Source organism: Protopterus annectens, chromosome 7.part0, assembly GCF_019279795.1.
Source record: "Protopterus annectens isolate FY-2018-M chromosome 7.part0, PAN1.0, whole genome shotgun sequence".
Lineage (NCBI taxonomy): Eukaryota > Metazoa > Chordata > Ceratodontiformes > Protopteridae > Protopterus > Protopterus annectens.
Genome location: NC_056739.1, coordinates 899,344,154 through 899,371,282, shown reverse-complemented (window position 1 = coordinate 899,371,282; position 27,129 = coordinate 899,344,154). Strand labels below are relative to the sequence as shown.

At 41.4% G+C, this 27,129-nt stretch overlaps 1 protein-coding gene across 1 annotated transcript in view; it reads left to right on the top strand.

The window, feature by feature from the left end:
- RAD54L2 (RAD54 like 2) overlaps positions 1-27,129 on the top strand; it is a 2,252,401-nt gene that overhangs the window by 1,701,633 nt on the left and 523,639 nt on the right. Inside the window, exon 19 of the mRNA XM_044077481.1 lies at positions 23,038-23,234. Within this exon, the coding sequence (XP_043933416.1) occupies positions 23,038-23,234 (197 nt within the window). The remainder of the gene's footprint in view (positions 1-23,037; positions 23,235-27,129) is intronic.

Here is a 27,129-nt window from a genome sequence, read left to right as displayed (position 1 = left end):
AGTACTTGCATGTGTTTGATGATACTTTGCAAGCCACTCTAGAATAGCCTGGCTGTTGGTCACACATACTGTTTGGATAACAGTAACATTGCACAGTAGAATTGGACACCCTTGGGTAAGTGCCTTTAGAGTAGCTGATAAGGGTGGTTGGTGGCAGTTGGTACTACCGTATGGTCTGGGCAAAAGGGGGCATAGCTGGTGAACCTGTGCCAGCCTTCCCCAGAAGTGTCTGTGTGTGTGTGTGTGTGTGTATATAACTCACATCTCAGTGTGTGTGTCTCAGCTACTTGGGCAGGGAAACAAAGCACTGGTTGGACAGAGAGAGTGCTGGAGATTTTGCCTTGACCACTCTGCTGAGATCTGAACCCTGTAGCTGTGCCAGTGGGGAGTCTTATTGGGAATATGGGGAGAAACCAGCACCAGACTCTGTGATCTCTGAGTGCTCTTAAGGGAAATGGTACTTTACTGTGTGTGTGTACTCACTGCTGCTGGTGGTGAGGATTGGAGGTTCTTGATTACTGGGCTAGTGCACAGGCATCACATATTAATTGTCTGGAAGGGGGGATATCCACATCAAATATTAATTGGTCGATAGTGGTGAGATAACCACATCACACATTAATTGGCTTGTAGTGGCTTGTAATGGTGCTGATAGTGAATTCCAGTAGCTTGTATACAGTGATAACTGAAGATGTTTTTGTACTCTAAATCAGCCATGCAGTGAACATTCAGAGTTCAAATCACAATTGTTTTATTTCTTTTGTTTGCTTAGTTAGGCAGGGAGAGCAGGCAAGCATGTCAGCAGAGGAGTATGGCAAGCTGACAAGGAGGGAGTTCACTGAGATGTGCCAGGCTAAAGGACTGGTGCATGGAAACCTGACTAAAGCAGACATGATTGTAGCTTTAGTTACAGCTGCATCTGAGACTGGCACCGAGCAGGTCGGTCACACTGGCCGTGGAGATGTACAACACTCAGAGAATGGACAGCTCAACCTTTCTACAGAGGACTTAAAAATCCATCTAAAGCTAGAGAGACTTGAGTTGGAGGCCATGCATTTGAAAATAGAAGCAACTGAGAGACTGAGGAAAATGAGAAACTGCGACGGCTGCAGGCTGAGGAGAATGAGAAACTGCTACACCTGGAAGCTGAGGAGAAGGAGAGGCAGAGGCAACATGAAAAGGAGATGCTGACTCCTCACCAAAGTCATGGAGGTAATAGGGAAGGGAGTAACTGGACCCCAGAAGCACAAAAGGTCAGGAAATTTCTTCCACAGTTTACAGAGGGGGATAATTTTGATAGTTTCATTCTTATGTTTGAGAGGGTATGTAAACAGTATAATGTTGACCAAGGGCTCTGGGTATGGTTCCTGATGCCCTTACTCCATGGTAAAGTTGTAAATGTTCTGTCCAAACTATCTGATGATGACTTTTTAAACTGTAATGTTGTAAAGAACTGTTTGCTAGAATTTTTTAAGCTAATACCTGAAGCTTATAGGAAAAGATTTTGTGAGCATAGACACAAGGCAGATGAAAGCATCTGTGAATATGTTGCTGAACTGAGCACTTATTTTCATAGCTGGGTGAGTGGATGTCAGGTCACCACTTTTGAAGGGCTGGCAGACCTTTTGGTGAGGGAACAAGACCTTAACACTTTGCCTGAGGATATGAGTATCTGGTTAGCTGATAGACAATGCTCTACTGCAGATGAGTTGGGGAAGAAGGGGACCTATACCTAGCAAGCAGGGCATCTCTGCACAGGAATGGGACACCCAGTGCTGCTCATGGGTCTAAGGGAATCTATGGTAGGCAACCCAGACTGCCCCAACAGAATCTGCCAGTAGCAGGGGAAGCCACTAGTGCAGGTACACGTCCAGGACCTAGGGTTAAATGTTTTGAATGCAACCAGTCAGGCGATGTGGCATATAGATGTCCACGGAGGCAAGGTGGGGAACAAAAAGTAAGAGAGCCAGTCAGTGGGAATGATAAAATGCCAATGGTAGGTTGTCTTAAGACAACAGGGGAACCAAACCTCCATCTTGCAGATATCCTGATAGGGAAGGATTTTAATGAGGCAGTACCATGTGTTTGTGCAGTTACACACAGTCAGGCTTGGAGGACAAGCATGTGGGTCTGGTAGCCTGGGGAGACCCAGACAAGACCGCACACTTGCAGCCAGGACTGGGGAGGTGGTTACTTCAGGGAGGGGGCAATCCTGTAGAAGTGAGACTAAATGTGAGCTACAGCTGCTTGTGGGTACTGATGTTCCCATGGACAGTGTGACTGCAAGGGGAGAAGTGAGTAGTAGTACCCAGGCTGACAGTGAAGCACTGTTCTCAGAGGATGCCAGATGTCCTGTGGAAGGGGAGCTAGGAAGGGTTACAAAGAGAGAGTTGAGTCAAGGCTCAGCTCTCAAACCCTACATTACAAGGCCTAAGGCAGGTAGCTAGTGAGGCACATGATTCTCAAGGGAAGGGGGAATGTGTATACTGGGACAAATGGTTACTGTATAGAGAGTTGGACCCCTGAGGGAGGGCTAGAGGGTGAGAGAATACAGCATTTGGTAGTGGCTAGAGCTTACCGTCTGGCAATTCTAGCCATAGCCCATGATATTCCCTTTGCAGGTCATATAAGTATAAAACGTACAAAGAGATGTATTATGCAGAACTTCTATTGCCCTGGGATTTCTGGAGATGTAACAGGTTGTTGCAGGACCTGTGAGCAGTGCGAAAAGGTAGGCAAGGCAGGAGACAAGGTGAAAGCTCTTTTGATGCCTTTGCCTGTGATTAAGGAGCAATTTCAGAGGGTAGCTGTGGATGTTGTGGGGCCTCTGAGTACCCCAAATTCCACAGGGAAAAAGTATATCCTAGTGGTAGTATATTATGCTACAAGATACCTTGAGGCAGTGCTTTGTCCTCCATTGAGGCAGAAAAGGTGGGAAATGCTTTGTTCGAGATTTTCAGCAGGGTAGGTTTCCCAAAAGAAGTACTGACTGACAGAGGTGCCAATTTCATGTCTGACCTGCTGGTTTGTATGTGTGAAGCACCTAAATACCACCCCCTACCATCTCCAGACTAATGATCTTGTTGAGAGGTTAAACTCTGCAGGCAAGTCCATGCTACGGGCATTTACAGACCAGTTTAAGAGGGAGTGGGACAAATATTTGGCACATCTATTGATTGCTTACAGAGAGGTTCCCCAAGAATCCACAGGTTTGTCGCCCTTTGAATTGTTGTATGGGCATAGGGTGAAGGGTCCTCTAGACCTAATTTTTGATGAGTCGGAGGGCGAGTGTGAATCTCGCAAGGAATCTGTTGTGGCATATGTCCTAAACCTCAGGACAAAGCTCAGGGAACTCATGGGCTTGGCCCAGGAGAACCTGGCAGAAGCCCAACAGCAGAAAAAGGTCTGGTATGACAGGAATGCACAAGCTAGAAAGTATGTTGTAGGGCATCAGGTAATGATTCTCACTCCTGTCAGACACAGCAAGCTCCAGGCAGTTTGGGAGGGTCCCTCCAAGGTAGTAAGGAAGGTCACTGATGTTAACTACGTGATGGAACTGCTAGGCAGGAGCACATATTGCACCATGTTACCATGATGAAAACTTACCATGATAGTGAGGCCCTTGTGCTGAGTATTTGCAATGGATTGCAGGAGTCGTCTGAGGGAGATCTAGTGACTGATTTCCTCAGTGAGGCTCGGACTGACACCTCAGTGGAAGGGGTAGCAATGTCCCAGCAGCTGTCTCCTACCCAGGTTCGAGAAATCTGAGCAGTGTTACAGGAGTTTGGGGACGTGTTCACTGGGAAACCAGGCTGCACCCACCTGGTGCAGCACCAGGTGGATACAGGACCCCAAAGGTACATTAGGCAGGCCCCTTTTAGGGTGCCAGAGAGAGTCAGACAGACTCTGAGGGAGGAGATGGAAATGTTGGAGCTAGGGGTAATTCAGGAGTCCAACAGTCCCTGGGCCTCCGCAGTGGTGCTGGTGCCACAGAAGGATGGCAGCACAAGGTTCTTTGTGGACTGCTTACATCATGCCTAGGACAGATGATGTCCCAGAGTAGCCGGGTGGTTGTAAGTATCTTGACACTATTGATCTTACCAAGGGTTACTTGCAGGTGCCCTTAACTCCCAGTGCTAGAGAGAGGATAACCTTTGTATCTCCTTTTGGCTTGTATGCGTTCACAAAGATGCCCTTTGGGATGTAAAATGCCCCAGTAACTTTCCAGAGGCTGATGGATCCTATCCTAGCAGTAGATTTTGCCCTTGCTTACCTAGATGATATTGGCATCTACACCCATTCCTGGCAAGAGTACCTTCAGCATGTCAGGAAGGTGCTGGGCAGACTACAGAGAGGGCAGGGTTGACTATTAAGCCCAGCAAATGTGAGGTAGGTATGACAGAGTTCTCCTACCTGGGACATTGAGTGGGGAGTGGAAAGATCAGGCCAGAACGTTCCAAAGAGGAAGCCATTCAGGCATGGCCCGAACTTGTTGCCAAAAAGCAGGTGAGGGCATTTTTAGGGACAGCAGGGTACTACAGAAAGTTTATCCCCAGTTATAGTACCATAGCTGCTCCCCCACAGACCTGACAAGGAAACACAGGCCAGATAAGTTAGTGTGGACCACAGCATGTGAGCAGGCATTCTAGAAGCTTAAAGAAACTTTGGGAGGACCCCCAGTGTTAGCCAGTCCAGATTACAGCAAAGAATTTGTTGTGCAGGTGGATGTTGCGAACCATGGGGTGGGGGCTGTACTTAGCCAGATTTCTTCAGAGGGAGAAGAGCACCCACTGGTTTATCTCAGTCATAGACTCCAACCCATGGAGAAAAGCTATGCAGCTGTAAAAAAGGAATGTCTAGCTATAGTGCAGGCACTACAGAAACTTCAGCTTTATCTGTATGGAAGGAAATTCACTGTAGGTAGAGATCACAATCACCTAACATGGTTACATTGAGGCAGCCAGCAAAATGCCAAGTTGCTAAGTTGGAGCCTAGGGTTGCAAGTATATGATATATCAGTGCAGCACTGCAGTGGGACTAGCAATGCCAATACAGATGGTCTCTCAAGACGGGGAATGGGAAAAGGTATACCCAGATAGACTCCAACCCTCTCAAGCAACGTTTCTCAAGAGTCACTTGAAAAACTAGCTTGAGTTTTCCTGGGGGAAGAAATGTGATAAACTGAGAGGCTGCCAGCCTAGCTAGATAGAATTTTGTAAATAATTCTCTCATTGTAAATATTAATTGTGTTACAAATGTAAGAAAACTGTGCTATGTGCTGAGCTTCAAAAATGTAACCACAGTGTACCCTGCTGGAAAGAAACAGAAATGTGTATAAGCAATATGCCTATGTAATGTATCTTTTCATGGTAGAAAACTGGGACATACAAAGTTAACTTGCAAACTCTAAGAAAATAAGCTGATATGTAAAGAATTTACGACTGTGTGTGATCTCAAGCTAAGAGACAGGATGTCTGGGTTTGGAGTTTCTTTCTGTTGTCTTAAGGCAGAGATAATTACTAAGTTTCACATGTAAAGAGTATTTTATTGCTCTGACTTCCTGGTAGGTGCAGATCACACAGAAATGTTCAATTTTAAGTTCTTTGAGCCTGGGAACTTAAATAGAGGTGACAAGAGTGATGTAATCTGAAATGAGTCTAATGTGTATTATCAATTTAAGTATCATGTCTCAGAGAGAAAGTGCATTTTGTATTTTGTTCTGAAGCTGACAACATCTCATCAGCACTTTGCCTTGCTCTATAAGTAACTTCTGTACAACAGTGATTTCTCTTACAGATAGAAATATAGTAAGATTAATGTGGATGTTTTCTATATTTATGTGAGACTATCCTACAATGTTGTTTTAAAGTATTTCCTGTGATTTCTGAACTCTCTATTGTCACTGTGTTGAATCAATGAGTGTTGTCTTGTGTTTTTATTATTTATTATTAAATATTTTTAAACATTTTAAGTGTGGCTGTTTTGTGTAGAGATATTTAAGCTCTTGGTGTACTTGCATGTATTTGGTGATACTGTACAAGCCACTCTAGAATAGCCTTGTTTTTGGTCACACTATTTGGATAACAGTAACATTGCACAGTAGAATTGACGCCCTTTGGTAAGGGGCTTTAAAGTAGCTGATAAGGGTGGTTGGTGGCAGTTGGTACTACTGTATGGTCTGGGCAGAAAGGGGCATAGCTGGTAAATCTGTGCTAGCCTTCCCCAGGAGTGTCTGTATATAACTCACATTTCCAAGTGTGTGTGTGTGTGTGTGTGTGTGTGTGTGTGTGTGTGTGTGTGTGTGTGTGTGTGTGTGTGTGTGTGTGTGTCAGCTACTTGGGCAGGGACATGAAGCACTGGCTGGCAGAGAGGGTGCTGGAGATTTTGGCTTGACCACTCGGCTGAGATCTGAACCCTATAGCTTTGCCAGTGGGGTGTCTTATTGGGGATCTGGAGAGACCATGAGAAGCCAGCCCCAGACTGTCTGTGATCTCCGAGTGCTCTTAAGGGAAATTGTAGTTTACAGTGTGTACTTGTTATCCTCCCAATGTGGACGCCCCTTACTGGTGCTAGTGGTGAGGATTGAGGCTCCTTGATTACTGGGCCAGTGCACGGGTGTCACAAGTAGAATGTCAGGAAATTACCAAAACAGCATGTCACAAGACAGCTGTGCCTTGGAAAGAAATGGGCACACAAAAATAAGTTAACAAAATAATGTCTTGTAGACATAAGTAGGGTTAAATCAAACGCCACTAGCAGTAAAACACACTGAAATTATCAGGAATTTTTTTAAACTTGCTTTCAAAAATTAAATTGAAAGTGTTTAAATAAATAAACTACTGCTGGCAAACCAGTTAATTAAATAAATAAATCTTACTGCAGTCAGAGGGGAAGAAATTTAGATTGGAAGTCCCTTCCTTTCAATTCTAAGCTGTCAGTTGCAGTGACAGTTCTCTGCAGTAGTGTGGGTGGAGGGGACTATCAATTCATGTTGGACTACAAAAGAGCACCTAGAACAAAGGCCCTCCGGTTTAGCTACTTCTCTGGCTGCAGCTGAATAACTTCAAAGTATAGTACAAAAGAAGCTCTGAGCAAAACATAAACGAGGGTGATTAGCAACAGAAAAGAAGCATTCCTCTTACCGAAGGAATACAAACTGACAGCGAGTCACACATTTCCCATTATATGTCAGTGGCATGGGAATTCACAGTTACTTCCTTATGTCTGGCATGAGTCACAGAAAGAAGACTTGAAATGCTTTATGGGTAAGAGAAAGGGTTGAAGCAGAACAAGATCATGTTGATATATCAAGTGTCATCAGTAGCCATGTTGTGGTAAACAGGCTAAAATTACAAATAAAGCACTTAGAGTGATTTTGAGGTGTTAAAATAGGTCTGGAAACAGACGGACTGAAAAACATATCTTTTTAAGTTAAAGGGTGGAGTTTTCCTTTAATATTTATCCGGTATTGCTTTAAGTTAGGGCAGTCGTAAAAAAATATGAAATCAGTCTGCTTTGCAAGATTGTAAACATCTCCAACAAGTTGCAGTTTCAGATTTACTGAAATTAGGTATTTTATCTGGAGTTAAAAATGCTCTATGGAGAAATTTCCAGATAAAAATGCTCCAGTATCAAACCCAAGATACAGATTCAACAGATGATAAAATCTTCGCTTTTTCCACCTGAGAATAATTAGAAGGGAGATCTTTAGTTATAAAATTCCAGTATTTAGTGAAGTGGTCTTATATTTTATTAGGATACCATAGTCTTTTGGATTCCTAATACCATGACGAGAACGGACCCCATTCCTAAGTCAAGGTACGATTACAGTTTGTGAAATAAGTATTATTTCAGTCTCTGACGTTAGCCAGAAATGCTCTTTGCAGCACCCGCAATAGGCCCAGAATTGACTCTTGCTGCAATTCATGTGGAAGTTGCATGTATCCGTACCATATCTAAATACAACTGTAAATTCTTTTTTATGAAACCCATTGCTTCTACTGTTATTGCAACTGTCTGGGTATCCTCCTTCCACATTGCTATCGTTTCTGCCTGCAAATCCTGGTATTTTATGAATTTGTGGCTTTCTGCACATAAGACACTGTAATCATTGGGTGTAGCAATTTCAATGATCATTGCTACATTTATTTTCTTTTCATTGACTACTATATCTGTTTTTCTGCCATCTATTTTTTGAAGTGTTGGTAATGGGAGATCCCATGTGATTTAAACTTCATCATTCTCTATAATGCTTTGTGGCTAATGTTTCCAGTGCTTCTCATCTACTTCAGTATTGTAATGTTTGCGTAATCCCCCATGCAACAGACTTGCCACATTATTATGCCTTTCAGTATACAGGCTGTCTGCCATAAGTGGATCACACCCAGCAACAAGATGTGCAACTGTTTCCAGTTCTGTTTTACAAAACCTGCATTTGTCTGTTTCTCCCACATGTTCAATGGACTTTGTAAACCAACGCGAACATAGTCCACAATATTAACCTTTTATCTTTTGGTTTAAATTCACCTCTCCTTAACCACTCCTGTATCAGATCCTGTTCAACATGAGGTTGTTCCAGAAGTTTTCTGTACTTGTAACCGTATTTGTGCCTTTCCACATTTCTTGCCTTCTCATCTGATGTTTCTCATTAAGTTCTTTCTTTTGTTTTTTTTTTTTTTATGGCATGTTCAATTGCTGCCTGATTTTTGTCTTCTTTTGGCTTGATTTCCATTACTGCCTGACACCAAAATGTTTCTGCTAAACTAAGCAGGGAAGCCATCTTAGACTTGTTCTCCTCATGTTTTAAAACCTTCACTATGTTTGGATCTGGTGAAGTCAACACACATGTATGCACACCTATCATTGCAGGTCTGTACATGTAATCAGTTTCAAGGAGGGTCATACCTCTGTCAGAATGAGGAATATGTAAGTTTGGTGTACACTGACTTATTTATATATTATTGGATAAACGTGAATCATTTTTCTTGTTTTCCTGCCCATCCAATACCTTTGGTGGCCAGCCATTCACACTAAAATTGTAACTTAGAACAGGAAGAGCACATTGGTTTACAGCTTGGACTTGTTCCTACATGTCCGGGCTGTTTTCATTATTAATGTTGGTCTTAAAAATATTCTTTACTGAGTTTTGTTTGCATTTGTTCTTGTTTTATTGTCTATCTCTCAGTTCTCAAATTTGTATAGACCGTCTCCCTCCTGCTCAATTTCCTTTATGTCATATTCCTATCCCAGATTGACATTTTCTTGGTGCTGCAGCATTCCTGCTTTAAGTGTTGCTTTTGCACATTTATCAAGACCAAATGACATTCTTATATCGTCTGAGAAAGTTTTAAACTCTTGCAGTTGTGTTTTCAGTTCCTTCTCTGATGAGCTATACAGTTGTAAATCATCCGCAAAAAGATTAGAAGTCTTTGCACTGTGTTGTTTTCTGGGAGCCAAATTGTAACCATGACCTAATATGTTAGACAGCTTGATGGGTTAAGAGCAAGACAAAAGAGCAACAGTGACTCTGTCACCTGGAATAGCCCCCTTTTAATATTTATCCCTGGGATAATAATTTGTCCTTTATCATGGTTTAACTATAAAGTGGATTACCACTGTTTCATGGTCACTGTAATGTGTAAGTGATCAGTGTAGGGTGTATCTTGTACATATGTAAGCATTCCTTTATCCATGAATGTGGGATGCTGTCATATGCTTTTTTTGTAGTCTGTCCATGCCATACTTAGATTCTTCCCCTTTTTGTAATTCTTCATTATGACTTTACCAACATATGATCCTTTATTCCATATGACTTTCTTTTATTACTCTTTTGTTCTAGTGGCATGATTACGTTTTCTTTTTAAATTATTATGAACTCTGTCAGCATCAGTTCCAGTGTATAGTTTATATGTCATCAGAAAATAGGTTATTGGTCTACAGTTTTAGGATAGCTAGCAAGTTCGCTGTTAAGGAGGAGTATTGTTGTTCTGGGTCTGTATTATGATATTAAAAGACAAGTTCACAGAACACATCTTAATCGACACGTAAATATCTACCTTTTCAAATGCCGAACAGCCACTTCAGTGAATTTTTTCCCATGGGAAAAAATCACTCTGCCATACACAAACCAAACTTTCAAACCCTACATAGGGGGATTCACCTCCCACACCCCCCCGATGTGGGGGGACTGTACCCACCACACCCTTCCTAACTAAATCTTCCAACTCCAAGATCGCACTACAGTGGAAAAAAGGGCAAATCCTCAATGATGGCCAAGCAATTTTTTCCCCGGGAAAAAATTCGCTGAAGTGGCCGTTCAGTATTTCAAAAGGTCAATATTTATGTATTGATAAAGATGTGTTCACTGAACTCATCTTTTGACATTGTAATATAGACCCGTGTTCCTGTTAACCAGGCTGGTGTCTGTTCTGGATGCGAATATAAATAGTTATTATTCAGGGCTAAATCTTTGTTTAAAGATGTTAATACTTTTAGCCACAAGTTAAATACTGCATCTGGGCCTGGGGTTTTCCACTCAAGCTTTTCTTAATTTTGTTTCATTTTCTTTGGCAGTTACTTCATTCCATTTTATATCCTGTACAGTTGAATTTACTGTTTCTTTTACTTCTTCTATCCATTCAGCATCTTTGTTGCATGCCACATGGTCTTAACAGATATTTCTCTAAAATGTCTTTTTCTTATTTTGGTGTTCCTGTTCCTTTGTTTCACAACTCTCTGTAAAACATTTTGGGGCATCCATGACTTGCTTGTTTTGTACTTTTCCTTTATATTTGTCTGTAAGTTTTTCTGCCTGTGCTTATTTCTTTAGTTTATTATTTACAGTAGTGTGCAATAGATCCTGGTCTGTTCTGATACTGTGCATTGTTTTTATCATGTCTGTCTTTCTAAATATTTGTGTTGATCTGTTCCTTCTGTAGTGTTCTAATTGGGGCAGTTGTCTTAATTGCTTTATAATTTTATGTATTTGATACTTTCATGTTGGCATTTGATTTCTCCCCTACCTTTCACTTACTGCCCTTTGTGTTTTGTGGTAAGACTTTATCTGTTATCAGTGTAGTTGCACAGTAAAGTATCCTATTTACTTTTGTTATATCACATGAATTTCAATGAACAGTCTTGATTACTGTGTTCATTTGTTTTATCAAGCTTCTAACATTTTGGTTCTTATTGGGGGACTCATTCCATCATGCTGCGAGATAATCTGTGTTAGACTTTCTACACTTAATCCTTCACTTCACAAGTATTCCGTAGCTTCAGCTTCTATTTGTTTAACTTCTACTTTACTAACTTTCTGTTCTACATTCCCCCTTTGTGATTTTATTTTTTTGTGTTGTGAAATTTGACATGTCTGGATGTCTTTGCCAGTATTTCTCTCCAAATATCTTTGAAGCTTATTTTTTGTATTGATTAATTTGGCTTTCTGCTTTGTATAAATATTGCACCATATCAGATCTCTCAAATTACCATGTCCATGATGTCCTTCAAGGATGCATCTGCAGTCATAACAAATGGGTTGTCCTGTCGTCAGGCAGCCCCTCGGTCGGCCGGATTCCAAAGTCTGGGTCTGGCCTCGGCTGGTGTCGCACTTCACCCGACGTCATCTCTGCTGGTCTTCGGGTATAAAGGCATCAGCCGATGCCATTTTCCTCAGTCTTTCTTGCCGCGTGGTGCCCGAAGCAGAAGCTGTTCGCATGTGCCGGTCGGTCAGATCCAGAGATTACTACTACCAAATACTACTTCGAAGACTTCTAAAAAGCTAAGTACCCCGTTGGGGACTCTTTCTTGCCTCAGCCGATGTCAGAAAAAGTAAATAACTGTTTAACTTGTGGGAAACAAATACCTCATAAAGATTTCCACTCTTACTGCCTACCTTGTTTAGGCCCAGACCACGTCGTAGCAGCCTGTTTAGCCTGTGCTTCCTTCAACCGACGAATGCTTAGGCGTCGGTCGGAGTTTGCTGAACAGTTTTTCGGCTCAGATTTTGCATACATTATGCCGTCGGATCCTCCGACTACTCAAATTGTTAAAAAACGCAAAGAAAAAGACCGACACTCGCGGTCCGCGGTTTCGGCCGAAACCACGGTTAAGCAAACCGCGAGTGTCTCGGTTTCGGCCGAAACCGAGCAAACGGGTCAATCTTCAGCCGAATCCATGACTACTACCGAGGCTCCTGCTACCCTAGTTGAATCGGCCTCTGAAGTTTTGCCTACTAATGTGGTTCCTATTGAATTATCAGACACCATCCCTTTGGATGTCTCTACCCCAGCACGTGGTGCTGCTAGGCCTCCTGCAGCCATGTCTATTAAGGTCTTTGCCAGGGCTAAAGCAGCCAAAACTGCTAAATCAGTGCCTGTTAAGCCCCCCTCACACAGGCCCAGTTCCAGTTCACAGATGCTTACTCTGGCAGAGGATCTCATCTCTTTAATTAGGGGATCCCAATCTCACCCAGACAGGGCCTCTCAGCCTCCAGAAAAGAGACCTAGAGCAGAGCCCCCAGAGCCAGTGTCCTCTGATGATTCTTCGGATGACTCAGACATTACAGACCATCCAGAGGCTCCTTTTTCTACTTATGAAGATTCCGATGCTGAAGAATCTATTCCATCTGCCTCTCCACCAGAGGAATTTTCCTTTGGGGAAACCTTACATGCCATGAGAGAACAATTCCAATGGCAGGGACAAGATTTCTCAGATTCAAGAAAAAGGCTTAGGACCTTTCTACACTTACCACAACATAGGCCCTTAGCTATACCTCCAGTTCTGCCTGTTGTGGATGATGCATTTAATGATGTTTGCACTGCTCCTGATACTTTACCTCCAGCCCCTGCCAAACCAGATAGGTTTTACAGGGTACCAGACACTCATCACCACCTATACAAGGCCCCACTTGCAGATCCTGAGACTATCTCCCAGGGGCCTAAGGCAGTAGCTTCGACCTCAGCAAAAAACCCTCTCCCTTCCGAAAGGGAATCCAGATCCTTAGAGAGATGGGGGAAAAAAGTTTACACCTCTGCTACTCTCTCAGCTAGAGCTTTGAACTGCCATTTTCATATGATCCAATACCAAGAGTTTATGCTTGATCAGTTAACTAAGAAACTGTCCTCTGATGACTCCTTAGATAAGAAATATGTTTTAGAAATGGTGAATAACATTCAGCAGGTTAGTAACCATTCTTTAAAATGTGGCTATGATGCACTGGAGGCTTCATTTAGATCAGCCATGACTGGCACAGTTATAAGAAGGCATGCATGGTTGAAAGAACAGGTCTTGCCGGATCATGTTAAAGCAAAGCTGTTAGATGCTCCTATGGATAAGGCCAGTCTATTTGGTACTCCTGCTCAGCAAGTAATGAAGAAAATGGAAGAGAAGGCAAAATCTGTACAAACAGTTAAGGATTTCTTACAGGTTCAGCCCCCAAGGTTTAGCAGGAACTGGCCTTACAAAAATTGGTCCTTTCCAGACTCCTCAAAATCTCAGAGAGGCAGGAATAGACGTTCCAGAGGCAGAAATCAATCCAGAGGACGTGCCTACAGAGGACGCCAGTGGCAAGGCAATAACCAGCGAGGCACAGACACAACCACTGCCACTGCAACAGTACAATCACAGTGACTTGGCTCTGACACCGCCTACCAGGGAACAAGTAGCAGCACCTTTAGGCAGAAAGTTAGCCTTATTTTCAAAAAATTGGCACTATATCACAAAAGACAAGTGGATTTTGCAGACCATAGACCAAGGCTACAGGTTTCACTTCCACACCTTACCAGTAAAAAGAGGAATGCCAAACCTACCTCCAAATCAAAAAACAGAAGCTCTAAAGCAGATAGCTCAATTAACAAAGATGAGAGCTGTGGAAAGAGTACCACTGACAGAACAGGGCAAAGGATTCTACTCCAGACTCTTCCTAGTACCAAGAAAAGAGAAAAGTTGGAGACCTATTCTCAACCTGTCCGTTTTAAATACATTCATCATTGTCCCAAAATTCAAAATGCTGACCCTACAGCAACTTCTTCCCATGCTGGGCAAGGAGTGTTGGCTGGTAACTCTAGATCTCAAGGAGGCATACCTGCACGTCCCCATACGACCAAATTGCAGAAGATACCTCAGATTTCTTGCAGGATCAGAGCATTATCAATTCTCAGCATTGCCCTTTGGCTTATCTACTGCGCCCAGAGTATTCACAAAATGCCTGGCATCAGTAATCGCTCATTGCAGGCTACAGGGAATCCAAATTTATCCATACCTGGACGACTGCCTGATACAAGCGGACAACAAAAGCAAGCTGACAAAAGACTTACAAAGAGTCATTTGCTTACTACAAGCCCTGGGATACACAGTCAATTTAAAAAAGTCAAGACTGATACCATCCCAAACAAGAACATTCTTGGGTGCGGAATTGGACACAGTAAAACAGATGGCATTCCTAACTGCAGAAAAATAAGAACAACTCCCTCTTTACTTCTTGGCATTAACAAAGCAGAACAAACTAACAGCAAGAAAAGTACTGCAGGCCTTGGGCTTCATGGCATCATGCATAATCCTGGTCCCCCATGCCAGACTGCATATGAGGAAGCTACAGTGGTACCTAAAGAATTTATGGTCTCAACACAAGCACAGCTTAGAAACCGAAATCCCACTAATCCCATGCCTGAAACAAGAGTTCCTATGGTGGGCTCAAGCATGCCAGTCAAACCCAGGCTTGCCCTTCCACAACTTTCAAGCATGCCAAACCATCACAACGGACGCCTCAGACCTAGGCTGGGGGGCACACATGCTGGACAAATGCATACAAGGATTATGGACTCCAGACCAGCTGCACCTGCACATAAATCAAAAAGAAATGCTGGCAGTAAAACTAGCAATCCAGAATTTCAGACCATTCCTCAAAGAAGGCCATTTAATGATAAGGACAGACAACACCACAGTCATGTGGTACATCAACAAACAGGGAGGCACTCATTCATACCCCCTATGCAGAATGACTCTGGACCTCTGGAATATGGCTCTGAGCTACAACATCCAGTTACAGGCAATATTTGTACCGGAAAAGAAAACACCCTAGCAGACATGTTAAGCAGAACTACCTCGGATGCTCACGAATGGATGCTACACCCGGACATCTTCAAGGCCATCACAAAGAAATGGGGAATGCCACAAATAGACCTATTCGCATCCCCACTCAATCACCAGCTCAAGAAATTCTGCACAAGGACATACCACCCACTTGCATGGAAGGTGGACTCTCTATCCTTCAGTTGGAAAGGCCTGACAGCATATGCATTTCCACCACTTCCTTTGATGCACAAGGTACTACTGAAAATCAAAGAGGAACGTCCAAGGATAATCCTGATAGCTCCAAATTGGCCAAGACAACACTGGTATCCATTGCTGAGGAGCATGTCTCTGGGGAGAACGTGGACACTACCCCTGATGCCTTTGATGTTAACTCAGAACAACTACAACATCATGCATCCAAACCTAAAAACTCTGCAACTGACTGCCTGGTACATCACATAACAGCAACTAACCCAGATTTATCCCAAAGGGTTAAAGACATTATCCTTGAAGCCCGCAGACCTTCAACAAGAAGGAACTATGCAGGAAAATGGAAAAGGTTTGTCATTTGGAGTACTGAAAGAGGAAAAGATGTGTCAAAGATAGATATTGCTAACATCCTGGAGTACTTGGCAGAGCTTCTCCATACAGGCCTGTCCTATTCCTCCATCAAGATACATGCATCAGCTATTTCTGCAGAATACAGCTACGATCCCCCTGTCTTCTCACATCCTCTACTCAGGCAGTTCCTCAGAGGAATCAAGAATGTGAAACCTCCTAGGAAACCACCTTTACCAGCATGGGACTTGAACTTTGTGCTAGAAAAATTGACACTCCCTCCATTTGAACCAGCAGCAACAGCAAATCTTCAACACCTATCATGGAAAACTGCTTTCCTACTGGCAATTACTTCAGCAAGAAGGGTTTCGGAACTACAGGCCTTAATGGCAGTACAACCCTTCCTAATCTTCCATCAAGATAGAGTGTCCATGAGAACTAACCCTACATTTATGCCTAAGGTGGTATCCAGAGTGTCTCTGAACCAGGCAATCCACCTACCTACCTTCTTTCCCAATCCACAGAACAGGGGGGAAAGACTGCTGCATACCTTGGATGTACATAGACAGTTACGCTACTACCTGGACAGAACCAAAGGTAACAGAAAAACTGACCAGCTTTTAGTAGCCTATGCAATAGGAAGGGAAGGAAAAGCAATTTCCAAACAGACAATCTCCAAATGGATAGGAAATTGCATAAGATTCTGTTACTCCTACCATGGAAAACCAATTCCACAGAACATAAGACCTCACTCTACAAGGGCTACAGCCACTACCACAGCTTTCTTACGAGGAGTGGCAACCAAGGACATTATTGAGGCGGCTACTTGGACCTCCGTGCATACATTTGCCAAGCATTATAACTTACCTCTATACTCTAGATCCCGAGCAGGTTTTGCCACTGCTGTATTGCAAGGGATCCTAACTACACCATAATTCTTCTTCCTACTCCCCTAGTTTGGCTATGGTATTCTACCCATTTGTTATGACTGCAGATGCATCCTTGAAGGACATAGTACAGTTTTGTACCTACCATAAATGTAGATGTCCGAACAGGATAGCATCTGCAGTCAGGATTACCCACCCTCCTTCCCCTCTGTGGTATTCCTAGGTATTTACCCTCCTAATAGCTAGCTGGGGGGGGATCTCTTATGGTGTATTTGTTTGTATATATGTACATACATGCTTATTTTTTGTGTTTGCCTACCTTTTTTTGGAAACATTGGCATTTACCAAAAATTTAGTTTTCCAAGAAGGCAACTGGCATCTGGGGCACGAAACACTGAGGAAAATGGCGTCGGCTGATGCCTTTATACCCGAAGACCAGCAGAGATGACGTCGGGTGAAGTGCGACACCAGCCGAGGCCAGACCCAGACTTTGGAATCCGGCCGACCGAGGGGCTGCCTGACGACAGGACAACCCATTTGTTATGACTGCAGATGCTATCCTGTTCGGACATCTACATTTATGGTAGGTACAAAACTGTACTTTTCTTTTTTATATCTTTCAAAAATCTGTTGGTCTATATCATGTTTTTCATGAGTCTGTTGTATTAATGATCACAACTTTGCATTTGAAGCTTTTAACAGTTTTTCTTGTGCAAGTATTTTTCTTTCATATAATTTCTGTCTTGATCTTTTTGTGCATCTTCTATCCAGAAATTATGGGCTTCTTACATAATAGTAGCAATACATAATTTCTTGCTTAACCTCAGTAGGCTGTTTTTGGCCTGTTAGTTTTTGTGTTTTTTCTGGACTACTACTACCTTCTACAATGGGTGGGGGGGGGGTGCCCTCCCTGCCTAACCCCATTGTTGCAATGTTTCTGTGTCTTGAGGATTCTACACTGTCATTTTATCCATTCCTGGTGCCAGTGTGCCAACCAGGATTGGGCACTTTTTTATCCTTTGTGCATCCAGCTGTATTTTTATTTTTTAACCTGCTTCTGTCTTTGATATATATTACATAAAAATAAGTCTATATATCAGTGTCTCCTTGGTAAAATTTTGTAAAAACAGGGTCCACCTCTGAAGGTACTCACTAAAACTTGAGGCTGAATTAAATTCCAGCAAAACTACTCTCTTTTGCTTGTTGGTTTTATCATCTCTCTATTCGGACCCCATACTCACTCCATAGTTTTATAGATGTGGAGAAAAATAAAAATAGCACACTTGGGGAATTACTGGCTGAGCACTAAGGGTAACCACACCAGCAGGGGTTATATATAGTTAACACCAATCACCAGAGCAAGCTTTACAATATATTTATGCATGTTATACTTTTGTATTACAGTACCTGGCATAATAGCTATGGTATATGGTTTATAGTAGGGCACAGCACTCTGGCTGTGCAGGGCTATAATGCCTACCAGCTACTGCACAGGAGGATGGGTGAGGTGGAGGTGTCTCATTCTACACTCAGAAGATTCGCTTCAAGGCTGGGAAAGCAGCAGGATGCTCTAGAGCTTCTCCATTTCCAAATAACCATCAGAAGGGTCCCATACCATATATTAGCTAATTATAGAATTCCCTCTGTAACACAAGAAAGCCACAACACCTGTCTACAAGGAACTAGAATCACTGAGTATTAAACCCAGTACGATTTTCCTAGGTGATCTAAACTGTCTATCTATAGACTGGCAAACCTACACCACCACTAGTGCACAGTCACAGAGATTCCTGATCTTTGACTAATTCTTCCAGGGCATTTGTATTGACAGAGTACCCACCAGGGGAAATAACATCTTGGATCTTTTCCCTTACTAATGTGGAAGTATTGTGCACCATCCCTGGCATATCTTCAACACTTATGTCAGACCATAACACAGTTTCCTTTGAAGTAAAACTGAAACCAGAGAGCCTGTCCACCCAAGGTACCTTTAGAAATTTCTTTAAGGCAAACTACCTACTCCTAAGTGATACCTTGGCAAGCTTCAAATCCCAATCAATCCAAGTTAGCTCCACTGAATATGCAGAAACATACACCACCACCCTATGCCTGCATGTAAACATCGATGCAGCTGTACCCTGTAGCAATAAGTGCAGGGCAAATCCCAGAAACAAACCCGCATGGTGTAACCATAATATCAACAAGCTTTATAATAAGAGGCAAAACATTTTGACCAAAAGTAAGAACTGTAATTCCCAGAATGTTAAAGCCCTTGCCACTGAAATAAACAACTCAGGAGCCTAATAAAATCCACCAAAGCAAAGTTTGAGGCTAATGTAGCTATCCAAGACAATAACAATCACAAGGCATTTTTTAGTTATGTTCTTAATCTCAAAAGCATACTGCAACAATACAGTGAGCTGATTTGTGAACAGTGTTACCTACAGTGAGGTTGAAGATATAGTGAACCTACTTAGCCGATATATTCACCTCTAAATTTATTCCTAGATAACTTACCCAGTGAACACCTCAAAATTGCAGCTGAATCAGTAGCCTTCCCAGTATCAATCCTTATAAATAGATCCATTCTCGAAAACAAGGTCCCTCAACTGTGGAAAATTTCCCATTTAATCCCACTTCATAAAGGGGTACCTTCCACAGAACTGACAAACTATCGGCCAAATTCTTACTAACAAATAACCTTCTCTCAAACAGTCAGCATGGGTTTTGCCCATCACATAGTACCACTACAGCTCTCTTATCCTTCACTAATACTGTAAAGCATCACAGGAATAACAACTTTGTGTCTGCCATCTTTGTAGACCTGTCAAAAGTTTTTGATATGGTCTCCCATTTCAAACTAATAGATGTACTAACTGAACTATCCTTCTGACCATCTGCCGCAACATGGTTTCATAACTGTTTATCTGGCCATCAACATTCTGTTCTATGGCAGGGTGACCTATCTCCACTCCTTATTTTATCCATTGGTGTCCCCCAAGGATCTATCTTGGGCCCTCTCTTTTTCTCCCTCTTTACTATTAATCTATATACAGATACTCCACATGGTTGTATAGTACAGTATGCAGATGATTCAACACTATGTGTGCTACCACTTCTCTTTCAGATCTTCATTCTCAAACACAAGAATCTTTCACTTCTCTTGAAACATGGTTAGCCAATGCCCATCTAATCCTGTACCCAAAATAAAACTAAATTATTACTCTTCCAACTTAACAAGACCTCTATCTCATGCCCACCATGTAACATAATAGCCAAAGACAATACTGTCATCTCCCCGATAACCCATACAAAGCTTCCTGGAGTGGAAATAGACAATAACCTAAAATTTGACTTGCATGTCTCCCTAACTATAAAAAAATCCATAAAAAACTTGGAAGTCTATATAGGCACAAAAGGTTCCTGACCACAATGGCCAAAGTTATATTAGCATAAACCCATCTGCTCTCCACTCTACCATATACCTCTCCAATTTTAACTGATCTAAGGAAAACTGACTTATCTAAGCTAAAGGCATGTTGTAATAAAATTGCTAAGTTTGCGTCTGACTGCCGTATAGAACACATCATTGTACAGCATTAAAGGTACTAGACTGGCTTGAGCTTCCTAACATTATTCTTTACAACCAACTATCTCTAACTCAGTTGTAACACAACCAACCAGAACCCCTGCACTGCAAAATCTCATCCTTCCTTACAGTTCCAGCAGACCACTTTGCTCTAACAGTAAGAACTTACTCACCGTCTCCAAGGCCAACAACACTGCAGGAGACTATGTCTCGTATATGGAACTCCCTTCCTAAATCCATTCTCTGTCTTATCCACTAACCACTTTAAGACATCACTTAAAGCTTATCTAAAAAAATAAGTGGTTATGTTCTTGTATTAACCCCTCATGAATGCTCTGATACATCACAGTATATCTCAACCATGTCCAATTTCTTCCCCATATTTTGATCCTTTATTCCTACTGACTTGTCTTAACTTTATATCTTGACATAAGTCATACTTTACAAATAGTACTAGTTATGTTCAAAGCCTAGATTTTGTCGTCAAGATGTAACAAATTTGTATTTTCTTATGTATGCTATATTTTGTTTATTTGTCGGACTTGGCCTGTAAACAAATGTTAAATAAATAAATAAAATAATTCCTCTCTCCCCTTTGTCTGTCCCTCAAGATATATAGCTGAAACTAGCTCACCTCCGTCTGTCACACAAGACCAAGTTAAAAAAAATGCTTTAAAAAGCCAAAAGAACTGCATTAATGGGGCCTGATAATATCTCTAGATACGTCTTAAACAGCATAAAGCAAGATTTAGCCACACCCCTAACAACACTGTTCAAGCTCAACCTCTATGCAGGGTTTGTACCAAGTGAGTGGAAGACAGCAACAGTCATTCCTGTGCATAGGGGAGGCCTTCCACAGACCCAGGCCATTACAGATCCTTAAAGTCTGATTAGCCTCATATGCAAAGCCGTAGGAAGACTTACCATAGAAGTAACTGTTCAAGATATAGGGAACTTCCAAACACCGAACCCATCTTAGTTTGGATTCGTCAAGGGCAGGTCATGCTTACTCGCCCTCATGGATTTTTTTGAAAAGGCCACCAGAGCAGTGAATGAAGGCAAAATGGTACAACACTGCATACCTCAACTTGGCCAAAGATTTTGACACAATTCCCCACTTGGGCATAGTAGAAAAGCTAAATAATTTGGTAATAGACCCTTGTGTTGTCCCACTGGCTTTCCCAAATGGGAAGCAAATAATCAAAATAAAGGAGCTTACCTCCACAAAGAGACCAGTCACCAGTGGAGTCTCCCAGGGTTCTATGCTGGGACCTCTTCTGTTTGGCATCTATTTTTCCTGAAGTAAAAGCCAGTACCAAAGGGCTCTGAATGAATTTGCAAATGACTGCAAGCTAGGAGCAGTCATTGAATCCTCTCATGATTTTGCCATCCTTCATTCTTCAGTAAGGTTTGTTCCAAGTAAATAATGTGCCAAAATGATGGACTAAAACTAAGTTCCAAAACACGAATTACTGTATCCTTTGGAAATTCATCTACCCCAGAGAACTATCACATTGACAGTATGCCCCAAGAGTCAACCCAGTTGTTCCACATTTGGGAACTTCTGTGGACAGTGACCTAACATTTGGACAGTATGTATCAATTGTAAGAAAGTGCTATATTGCACAGCTTATAATTAAAGGGGCTGTGTCTAGATCTAGGGATATCATTGCCCCCCTTTACTCGGCCTTCATTTGGACAATCATTAAATGTAATGCCTCCTTTGGCATGTTTCTGTCCAGATGCAACAACTGGAACGCCTACAGAGATACCTTAGTAAAAGGATACAAGCCTTAACAATATGTCCTACATGACTGACTCAAAGCCTTGTCACTATACTCATTATCCTACAGACTGCTAAGAGGTGAATTGTGTCTGGCTTACAAGGCATCCTCCGGCCCATTACTGATGGATTTAGTGCACTTCAGTAAATGTCGTCTTCAGAAATACTGTGTATCTAGGGATTTAAAGCTCTTCTGCAATATCCACAGAACAGTTTGGAGGGACAGATATATCTCAGAGGATACGGCTGCTCTGAAACAGATTCCCCATCCACATTAAACAGAGTTCATCCCTATCCATGGTGAAGTGCAACATAGATCTGTTGATGGGAAACAGAAAATTTACCACAGTACTTCCCTTGTACCACTTGGGCAAAGGTAACTCCTAAATGCTTTATCCCATGCATGGGTCCCTTTAAATTATCTGTTATGATCCCAGTTATTCTCTTTAGGGGTAATGTAAAATTGTCAACCATGGAATGGGTAAGGCCAATGTATAACCAAATGAGATGGGTTATTTTGAGCACAAAAAGGGAAACTGGCTATGCTTAAAATAGCCCCAAGGGCAGCTAGCCTTGTACATGCCTATGAACCTTTATTCAGTTAAATGGACTTTCATTCAAATGATCAATCAGCTAAGTAGGCTTTGTTGTTTCAACACACAAGTTTGCCATTTAGTGAAAGTGACATTTACTGAATGTTTTCATCTTTATATTGGAATGTTACATTGTTATTGTTTGTTGCTTAAATTCCTACTATTGTACTTTTTTGTTTCCAGATAGAGTTTCAACTAAATATTAATAACTACCAAAATGTAGTAAAGTAATGCAAGTACAAATAATAAGTATTTAGTATTTTAAGTAGTAGAGAATTCAGAAATGTAAAAGAGCATTGTGTTATGATTTATGTGAGTTTTGCATATACTTTAATGAGTTGATTAGTTTGGAACCATAAGGAAAGACGGAGCATTTTCAGTTGATTGCCTTTGACTAAAAATGAAGCAGACCTCCTTATAGTAAAGTAGCAGTGAATAAATGCAGCAGTGTAATGAGTACTACATAATACTTGTTGGTGTACTTTGTAAGAAGTGTCAGGTGTTATTTTGTGGAGAATTTTATGAAAAATATAACAATCTTTTTTTCCCCTTATAAAGGAACCTTTTGAACATGAATTTCTGCTGATGGATCGAAAGGAGCAAAAACTAACAAAAGCAGAGAAGAAGGCAGCTAAGAAGGGCTATGAAGATGAGAAGAGAGCCTCTGTTCCTTACAACAGGCCATCCTATGCGCAGTATTACCCATCCAGTAACTTGAATCTTTCAAATATTCCAGCTTTCAGTCAGAGAAACTGGTAGGCTATCCTCTTGGCTGTGTCATTTTATTCATTCATTCATTCCCCTTTGCCACCATTGATGCTGACTTTGTTCTCCAAAGGTACCCCCTCCAAGGAAGACCCTCAGACTTAGGTGCATGAGCTGTCACAGAGACCAGTTGAGAGAATGTCATACTGCATCATGCAGTGGATTTTTCATTTAAGACAAACCTTTCCCTAAGAGGTGTTGAGCTTAAACCATTAGATGGGATGCAGTGGTGCTTTGAACGACCCAACCCCCATCTACATGGTAATATTTCTCTCAATTCTCTGTCCACCTTATAGTGTGGCAGCCATCTCTCATTAGGGCACTGCTATCGTGGGTGCATGATATAACCCCCAAAAAAGGCAGAGGCACTGGTTTGTCATTCCCCTTCTCCTGTCAACTCCTCTAATACCCATGTTGCTAACTGAACCCAGGTTGTCTGCACAGAGTCAGGGTTTTTTCCTTCTGAACCTTGGTGCTGACTACTGCATAATTTTAGCTGCTGTGATGTCAATTTATTTTGTTGTAAGATTTTGCAAAAAAAGTTTTATTTCCATGATATCTGACTTGGTTTTGTAACTGCAGTTGTGTAGCTGTGCTAGTTCAAGAAGAGTTAGTACACTGCTTTGCATGAGATTTTGCTTTCAGTTAGTATTGCTTCTGTAGGCATTGGTTAATACTGCTAAACTATATCCACCACTAGGCACCCTCTTTGATAAGTCTGCATATCTCTTCATCTTATTTTTCATTCCCTTGCTGCATGTTTTTCTGAAGTTCCTACACTTGGGATATGTGCATTATTCTGGTGCATGCTGTGGCATCACCTGCTGTGATAAGAGAGCATGCCTATCCCCAGAGCCTTCCTAGTTCTTTTCTGTTGATTTAAATAATTGAAAAGTTCCCATCTTTGATGCCAAAAGCAGCAAAGTCTTATAAGCTTTTAGGTGGCTGTTGGTTAGTAAGTCAAAACTTCACTGTAATTGTCTGTCTACATTTTGAGAGAGGAGCACAGTGTGAAGCATTGCCAGTTAGTGCTAGTAATTAAACTCAACAATCTACAGATATTAAATGACAAACTTTTAATTTGCTTCACTTGAAGTAGTTTAACTTTTCTTCCCACTGAAATCAATGGGAAATCTTGAATGGAGCTCTAGACACCTGCTAGAGCATTATCAGAAGGTAGTGGATTCAGAGAGCACATTTTGGGTCAGACCCTGTAGGAGAGAAGCCTATTTCAGAAACAACTCTTCTAATCACCTCATAGCTAGCAAGCTTCGTCTTAACCAGCAAAAGTTGAGCTTATGCCTGTACTGCCTCAGATGATTAAGGGTTTGGATGAGATGTGTCTCTGGCTCCCTCCTTGAAAGGGAGTGCATCTTAGTATGTCAGAGCTATCCCTTTCCTTGTCAGTCAGGCAGGCAGGATGCATAGAATGTCCATAACCAGTGTAATCCTGGTTGTGGTCCCTTGAATTGTTGGGGTGTAGCTCTTTGGTCATACTCTGGGCTAAGGGATTTTCTCCTTAGTTCCCCTCAAGGCCCGTCAGGGTTAGCTTCCATATGTAAATGGTAGTCCACTTGACCTACCTTCACAGGGACTAATAGCAGAAGTCTGAAATCTAATGGGAAGTTGTCCACAGGCTTTCATTTTTAGACAGATGTTTAAAGTGTTTTGGGTTCTCTCCATACAGATTTGGGTTTGCACCTTTAGGAGACATAGCTTGATGCTAGCAGTGGACCTGGTAACAGGTCTATCTGCTTCTGCTACAGATTTTAAAGGCATCTGGAAGTACCGAATACTTAATGCCCTATACCTTTTTAACTCATTCACTCCGGAGCAGCTCAGGAAAAGCTGCCTGCTTAATTCCACCATAGAAACAACAGTGCAGCCTGAGCTCATTTTCAGAAAATCCATTTGTAAAACCATACAGAAAACAAATGTTCATAACTCTTTAACTATAAGAGCTACACTAAAAATGTGAAAGTTGTTCAACAGACACTGACCTTTCCAACAGGGTAAATGTTGATAGTGTATATCAAAGTCATTATTAAATATTTGGCAAGGATGCGATATTGTGCATATTTTTACCTTTTGGAAAAACAAAGCACAATATCTTGGTCAATGTACCATGCAGACCCATACAATTTGAATGTAATTTGTTAATATGAATGTCAGCTTTAAAATGATACCTTAACCATTACTGTGTGATGTTCCTTTCTTGAGATATACACAGAAATATGATTAATATATTATTTTCATAACTGATAAATAAACAAAGCATAATATCTCATCACCTGTAACAGACAGAGCCTACATATCAGTGTAGAAGTTGTGCATCTGAATGTCAGCTTCAAAATGATGCATCATTTGTGTGATCACCATGCTCCCTTGCAAAGATATGGGCATAATAATGAAAAGTATTGTAAATGTATAATTTTCATAATCGTACAAGACTAAACAAACTGTGATATCTGTACATGTGTAGAGTGCACAGACATAGTTCGTTTACCATGTTGTAAGGAGTAACACTGTCTTCAAAATGAGGTATTACTTGGCACACTGACATGCTCCCTTGCAAAGTTATTTACCAAAATATGAAAAAATCATAATTTCCATAACCTAAGTCCGAAACAAACTTTCATATCTGCACATGTGTCAAACATACAGGCACAATTATTTTACCATGTTGGAACCAGCAATACCTTCTTCAAAATGAGATATCACTTGACACATTCAGATGCTCCCTTGCAAAGTTATTTACCAAAATATGAAAAAAAAATCATAATTTCCATAACCTAATTCCAAACAAACTTTGATATCTGCCTATGAGTACAACATACAGGCACCATTCTTTTACCATGTTAGAACTATAAATAATCTTTTCAAAATGAGGTATTACTTAACAAATTCAGATGCTCCCCTGCAAAGTTACTTCCAAAATATGAATAAAAACCATAATTTCCATAACCTAAGTCCAAAACAAACTTTGATATCTGCCTATGAGTACAACATACAGGCACCATTCTTTTACCATGTTGGAACTATCAGTACTGTCTTCAAAATGAGGTATTACTTAGCACATTCAGACTCTCCCTTGCAAAGTTATTTACCAAAATATGAAAAAATTCATAATTTCCATAACCTAAGTCCAAAACAAACTTTCATATGTGCACAAACTCAGAATAATATATTTTACAGAACACATTTCATAAGAGAGTTTTACTTACCATACTGGTCCTACTTGGTCATGGGTGTTTTCCATTCTTCCCACACGCTGCATGTTACCAATCCTGCATATCTCTCCTCACACCATTGTGGAGGTCAGTCAAGAACAATGCAATGCCCTCCGCAGTTAGGTGAACGCCGACACTGTGCATCAAGCCATGCATGAACCAATTCTGTAAACATCTGGCCTTGTGAGCTGCCCGTTGACTGTTTGCTGTTTTCCATATCTGTCGAGGAATTATATCAGACCACACAAAATGACAATGCCGTTATAATTCAGTCAAAATAGTAACTTGGATGTTATTGAGCCCTTCCTCCTACCACCTAATTTCCACCCATGACTGACAAAGCGTGGAAACATGCCCAACTACTGAGTATAAGCAGAAGTACAGTAATACAAGCAGAAATGTCAAACGTATCTGGTTAATCCATGTTAGAATTAGTTACAAAAGTAATAATGCCAGTTATTGCATCTGACCATCACTCTGGTTACAATAAGACCCATCAGTTTTCCTAAATGCAGTACGTGCATATTGTTAACAGATAATACATTATTCTTGAAAGCTGGATACATAAACAAAAAATTATAATAACCATTGCTGAAACCTGAGCTATAGATAACCTATACTTGTCACACTGTATCTGTATTACAATCTTCAGCAG